Source organism: Atta cephalotes, assembly GCF_000143395.1.
Source record: "Atta cephalotes unplaced genomic scaffold scaffold00013, whole genome shotgun sequence".
Taxonomy (NCBI): Eukaryota; Metazoa; Arthropoda; class Insecta; order Hymenoptera; family Formicidae; genus Atta; species Atta cephalotes.
Window position 1 is genome coordinate 5986060 of NW_012130077.1, and position 6311 is coordinate 5992370.

Genomic DNA, 6311 nt, shown 5'->3' on the forward strand with positions numbered 1-6311 from the left:
ACACACACACACACACACACACACACACACACACACACACACACAACACACACACACACACACACAACACACACACAAATATACATAAGATGAAAAAAGTAGCTTACATCAGTTTTTGATATAGTTTGTCCAAGTAATTTGTATCCACTGACAGTATAATATACCGATGGTACATCATCTAATTGAAATCCCGTTTCAAGGATATTTTTCAAACGTGCTTTGTCAGCCATAGACAAATAAGAATTTGTTGATTGTATGACTTCTGAGGATGCATAATTTGAACATAATGCTACCAATATCAATGGTAGCATAGAAACTAAAAATAGATAATTATGTTTTTAGAAACAAAATTTATAAATGTTTAAAAATATGTATAGATATTTTTCATAAGATAATCCCAAGCACAAAGACTATAACTGATGTAAATCATGGAACAGAGTTATAGATTGACCAAAACATTGAGTGCGTTCAACAAATTCAACTGGGCTGTGCGTTCAAAATTATCCTGGTGCACCCAGATGTTCTTTTATCCTTATTTAACATTCATGAATAAAGATAAAATGACATCTGGATGATTTTGAATGCAGCTTTGTTGTGCAATCATTTTATGATTGTTTGCTGAAATAGGATCATTCTTTTAATTTATTAGATTTAAAAGTGTAATCCAATCAGCGTAAAGAAAACTTCCAACAATTGCAAAATAAATGTTTTATTGAATTTAGCCATTGAGTGTTGATCTACGACTACAACTCATGTTTCACGATTTAAGGGTCCTATTCTGTAACTTTTAACGATTGTCAATATCATTATGTGTCATTGCAGTTTTTTTAAAGTTTTTTTATATGAAATATTTGGAATAATGATGACAGGCTGTATTCCGTTTCATGCACAATGTGTACTGCATTATTTATCCTTGTTATTCACAGAATGTTAAACAAGGATAAATGATGTGCATCACGCGTGAAATAGAATGCAGCTACTATAACAATATCAACATGTTGTTAAAAATTACAAAATAGAGTAGTTACTGCCACTCTTGTGCTGAGGCCCTAAAAGATAATCAGCAAGTTACAATTACTTCGAATTCGATAAAGTTAATTAGCCAACTTTTTAAGACTACAGACTCATTGTAAACCTATGTAATACATAAATAGCTATTTTGATTCTGTTTATTTTTGATCTATTTAATTTATATCAAACATGTTCCTACAGGTGTACTCATAAAGCTGTGTGAATGCACGTCCATATATATATATAAAACATATTTTTAAATATATTTTCCAAAAATTTGAAACAATTATCATATCAGGCAAAAAAGCGATTATCAGCGGTAAAAAACATCAAGTAAAGATAATCATTATCGGAATTATTCTGAATGATTCAAAAAGCATACAGTTTACTGCAACATATGTTAATGAAACGAACACTTGTACATAATAAATCGTTAACTGTAAAAACGATATACGTACGTATCCATACGCGACTCGAAAAACCAATCGTATTGTTTCAAGTATTATTTTCAAATTTTTTTGTACAAGTAATTTCGACTACCTTTAAAAGCAGATAAAAAACGAATATTTAAAGTCGCATAAAGACATTCTCGCGCAATACTTACAGAGAACCATTATGAATTATACACCGATACTCGTCTATCGAAGTGCTCCGGCCGCCACGTTGGACTTTCAAACAAAATGGCCTTCTCTTTAGCTCTATACCACGCAGTGTTTGTAGACGAGCCGGTTCAGACACATGCGCATCCAATGTAGCTTCAGTAACGTATCGGTCACTAATAAATAGAAGATCATTAGTTGCCTATAAAAAATTTTTTCAAAAATGTTAAAAATTTAATATATTTTACATATTTTACACATATATATATATATATATATAGAAATATATTATATATATTTATATATATGTATACATATATGTAAAATATGTAAAATATGTTAAAATTTTTAATATTGTCAACCCTAAGCGATTAATGATCTCCTATTTAGATCTTCTGGTGATCGGTACGTTACTGAAGCTACATTGGACGCGCATGCGTCTGAAATTCGGTCTAACACACTAATACCACACAGGTGACTAGGGTCTAGTCATGACTAGGGTCATGACTAGGGTCATAGGACACAGCAATCCGGCAACAGCGTCGCCGTTTGCCAGCCACAATTGGTTGGGTTCAACAGTTGGGTTCATGGCTTTTGAGGGGCTGATCTTTCTTTTTTTCTGTATCTGTATCTGATTCTGTATCTTGAAACGAAGTGAAAATTACAAAAGTGAGCAAATTTACTAAGTGTTGATGAACACACAATGAAATAATCAGTATTCTAATAAATTCGCTTACTTTTATAATTTTCACCTCATTTCAAGATACAGAATCGAACACCAGAAGGCTTATTACGATTTTTGAATCGAGTGAAAATTACAAGAATGATCGACAAAAATGATGAAACTGATGAAATTACGAATTTACTAGAATATTTATTAGTTAACACCTAGTGAGTTTGCTTAATTTTCATTCCGTCTATAAAACCGTAATAAGCACACTCTACCCTAAGCTCTGCACACACTACCCTAACAACATAAACGTCGATATGTCGACTGTACAGACTTTGCTAAGTCAGGCCTTTAGAGTCGACTGTAAGTCGATTTTGTACTGACATCTTTCCAATATCGACTTTTGGATGTCTAATGCGATTTACGCTCATAAAGCTTAAATGTGAAATCATTTCGTCTTTGTTGTTTAATTCTAATTAAACAAGGATGAATGCTATTTATGAGCGTGTGGGCATGACATGAATCGGATCACAGCCTAAAATAGTTGACTTAAAGTCGGCTTACAGTCGTCTTTAAAGTAGGACATTATATGACTTAAAGATGTCTCCAAGTAGTCTAAAGTCGACTTACGACATTCATTTTTCAGACGTCCAGAAGCTATAGTCGACTTAGAGTATATAGAGTAGAGTCGATTTAGAGACGACTTTGTACTGTTAGGATAGTGATATCGATTCTTAGATCGATCCATCGAGAATCGATTCCTTTTGCTCTTGAAAAATCAATTTTTTTCATTTTTCGATTCTTTTGGAATCGATTCAATTTTTCAAAGAATTGTATCGACGATTCTCAAATTTTACAAATTGTAATTTTGAAAGAAAGGACGCACAAAGCGATTGTATGTTAATTAATTATTAATTATTCTCAGGTAATAATTTAAATGCGATTACTCATAAAGAGTGCAATGCAACAATATTTATTAAAAAAATTGTGAAACAATACTCTGTTAAAGTTCTAAATAATAATGATCAAAAAATGTTAATTGTGATATGCATGGTCTACAATGGACAGTAACAGTAGTAGATAAGGAATAGGCGTAGAAATTGATCAATCATATTTGAATATGAAAAAAATAATCAACTATAATTAATTAATTTCTTATGACTTATTGCGATTGTTGTAGAACCGGCTTTAGACTTAAAATACCTATTGTAGATCTGGATTAAGCGACTGCGCACAATAGCAAGAATATGGAATTAGGAATAAGGAATAAAGATTTCAACTTATTAGAAATTATATTTCGATGTATCCAATTTCTGATAGGTTAAAATTGTTTATATTCCTAATTCCTTATGATGGCTGCAAACCAGAGCGATATTTGTCGCGATATTCAATGAGCGTACAGCTTTATCAATGTTCTCATTTTAAAACTATACACTCATTGAATATCGCGTGTCGCATGCGATGAACATCACACTGGTCTGCAGTCATTATTTCTTCTATTGCGCGCAAAGCCTAAAGCCCGATATCCACGATACTAAAAATTGATGCGAGACAGAAAAAAAATTAACAAATTACAATTGAACAATTTGATCGAATGACCATCGCGATTGGTCAATTCTGTCTTCATCCGAAGTCTCGGACCGATTTCTAGCATCATAGGCATAAACATGATATAAACATATAAGATATTTTGTTGCCGAGAAGTAATCCAAAATGACGGCTGCTCCTAAACTAATCACATTTTCCAACATTGTAAAAAGCAACATGGGTGGTGCTACCGTAGTTGCTCTGTATGTATATTAGCTGTGGTCGAAGTCTCGCTACAAATGCTTTGAAGCATTTAATTGAAGCATTTAAATGGACCAATTAGAAGAAAGAATTTTATAAATTGATCAATTAAAAAACCCTTCCAAGTGTTTGTAGCATCGCGTTGACCGTATCTTAAGTTAGAAGTGATCATAAAGTGGATTCGAGTCTCACATCGTGCATGAATCAGACTTTGATTTTGATTCCTTCTTGACTTATTATTCTTTTAAGAAGACCTATTATTCTTTTAAGAAGCTTGTTCGGTTCAAAATGGCCGATTAGCGATTAAGAGCGAAGTTCTTTAAATTTTATCATCGAGTCGTACATTAATCATACATTGAACCGATTTTAAGTATTAAATTATTTTTATTACATTTATTAACATTATTACTTATTAACATTATTGTCATTAATTTTATTAACATTTTATTTCATACTCCATTATTTTATTCATTTACGAGCTTTTGTATTTTTTCAAATTTTAATTTTGTTTTTATAATTATTGTGCATGTATTTTTACCAATAATTTGAATTTAGCGCTAAATTTTAGATTTGTTGGCAAATTTTTGATTGGTTGTTTTAGTACTTTTCCACCATTATGCGCAATAAAATACCTTATACGGAATGGTCAACGCGATGCTTTAAAACAATTTTTGATTGATCAATTTATAAAATTCTTGTTTCTAATTGATCAACCAAACGTTTCAAAGCATTTGTAGTGAGCCTTTGACCGCAGCCATATTTCTTATACCATGGACACAAGGCTTAGTATCAGCTTCGTCAACCCCAATTACTTTATCCGCCAATTAACTTTGAATATTGTCTTCTGTTACACTGAAAACCTCATCATCTCTAATCTAATTTCGGAAGTATGAAGAAAAAATAATCAAATATGTTTACATTTCAATGTTTTAGAAGCTCTACTAAACAATAAAAGGAACAGAGAACAGAAAACAGAGAATTTCAATCTATCAGAAATTATATACTGTGGAATAGTTTCTGATAGGTTGAAATTTATTATTTCCTGTTGTCTGTGTTTTCATTAGGTTTGTTCGCATCGCATACTCCAGCATGCTCCTACTTCCTCCAACCGTAACTTCTACTTACTCAAAGCAACGCTCGTAAAGCCCATTCTACTATATGCCCATACTACTAATGGACAGTAACAGTGGATTAAGAAGTAGGCGTAGATATCAATCATAGTCGAATGTGAGAAGGACAATCAACTATGATTAGCCGATTTCTATGCCTACTCTTTAATTCACTACTGCTATTTCCCATTGTAGAATGGGCTTTAGAATGAGTAGGAACATGTGAAGTATGTGACATGAACAAATCTATTGTTCACTTATTGACTTAAAAATCTGTCTTTCTAACTTATTCTTGTTAGTAATTGTAAAAAAAAGTGTTGTGTAGAGATAATAAATAAATGGTTCCACACAATACAGGAACAGAGAATAAGAATTTTAACTACGTATACTACAAGGTACATAATAGGTTAAAATCTCTTATTCCCTGTTATTGCCTAGTGCTTTTCATTGGTTTAATTTCCAGTTTTCGAGTTTTAAGAACCAATCACTCGATAAGCAAACTGTATTCTGAAATCCATTGGAAAAGTGTTGAAACCTTTCTGTGACTAGCTGAAACAGCCAATCAAATTTGATTTCAAACTTAATCTCTACTGCGCATCCGCTGAAACGTTTCACTTTTCTTTATAATACCATGGTTAAGTTAAACTCGTGATTGGTCTGGTCTGGTTGGTCGTTGGTCGATAAACGTAGTCAGGGTACATAGGGAAACAGCGAATAGGTGCGAATAGGACAGAAGTCGGTTTGTTTCGTCGGTAGCTGCGATCGAGATAACTTTTCCCCTCCTTCAGGCATTTCATATACGCTCGCTTCCACTCATACTCGAGATTTAATATTCCAAGGTTTCGAATCTACCATCTCTTCGATCGACACAGGCCAACACGACACTTGTTCCTTGGTAAGTGTGGCCGTCTGCTGCAGGTCAGTAAAGGTCTTGTGACGGTCTACATAGTTCGTTTAATAATTCTAATATCGTATTGCATGGAAAAAGTTTGCCTCTATATACCTTTTGTCATGTCATTTATCGAGAATACTAATTAATTCAATATAAGTTTCAATTGTTCGTATTTTGTTCGGTCAATTGTGTGAAGATAGAGCGAGAGAGAGAGAGAGAGAGAGAGAGAGAGTGAGTGAGTA

The 6311-nt window shown here is 32.8% G+C and overlaps 1 protein-coding gene across 1 annotated transcript in view; it reads right to left on the bottom strand.

The window, feature by feature from the left end:
• LOC105617733 (dolichyl-diphosphooligosaccharide--protein glycosyltransferase subunit 2) overlaps positions 1 to 6311 on the bottom strand; it is a 19454-nt gene that overhangs the window by 12322 nt on the left and 821 nt on the right. The window contains exons 2-3 of the mRNA XM_012199287.1: positions 1638 to 1812; positions 108 to 316 (exon numbers count right to left, since the gene is read on the bottom strand). Of these exons, the coding sequence (XP_012054677.1) occupies positions 108 to 316; positions 1638 to 1812 (384 nt within the window). The remainder of the gene's footprint in view (positions 1 to 107; positions 317 to 1637; positions 1813 to 6311) is intronic.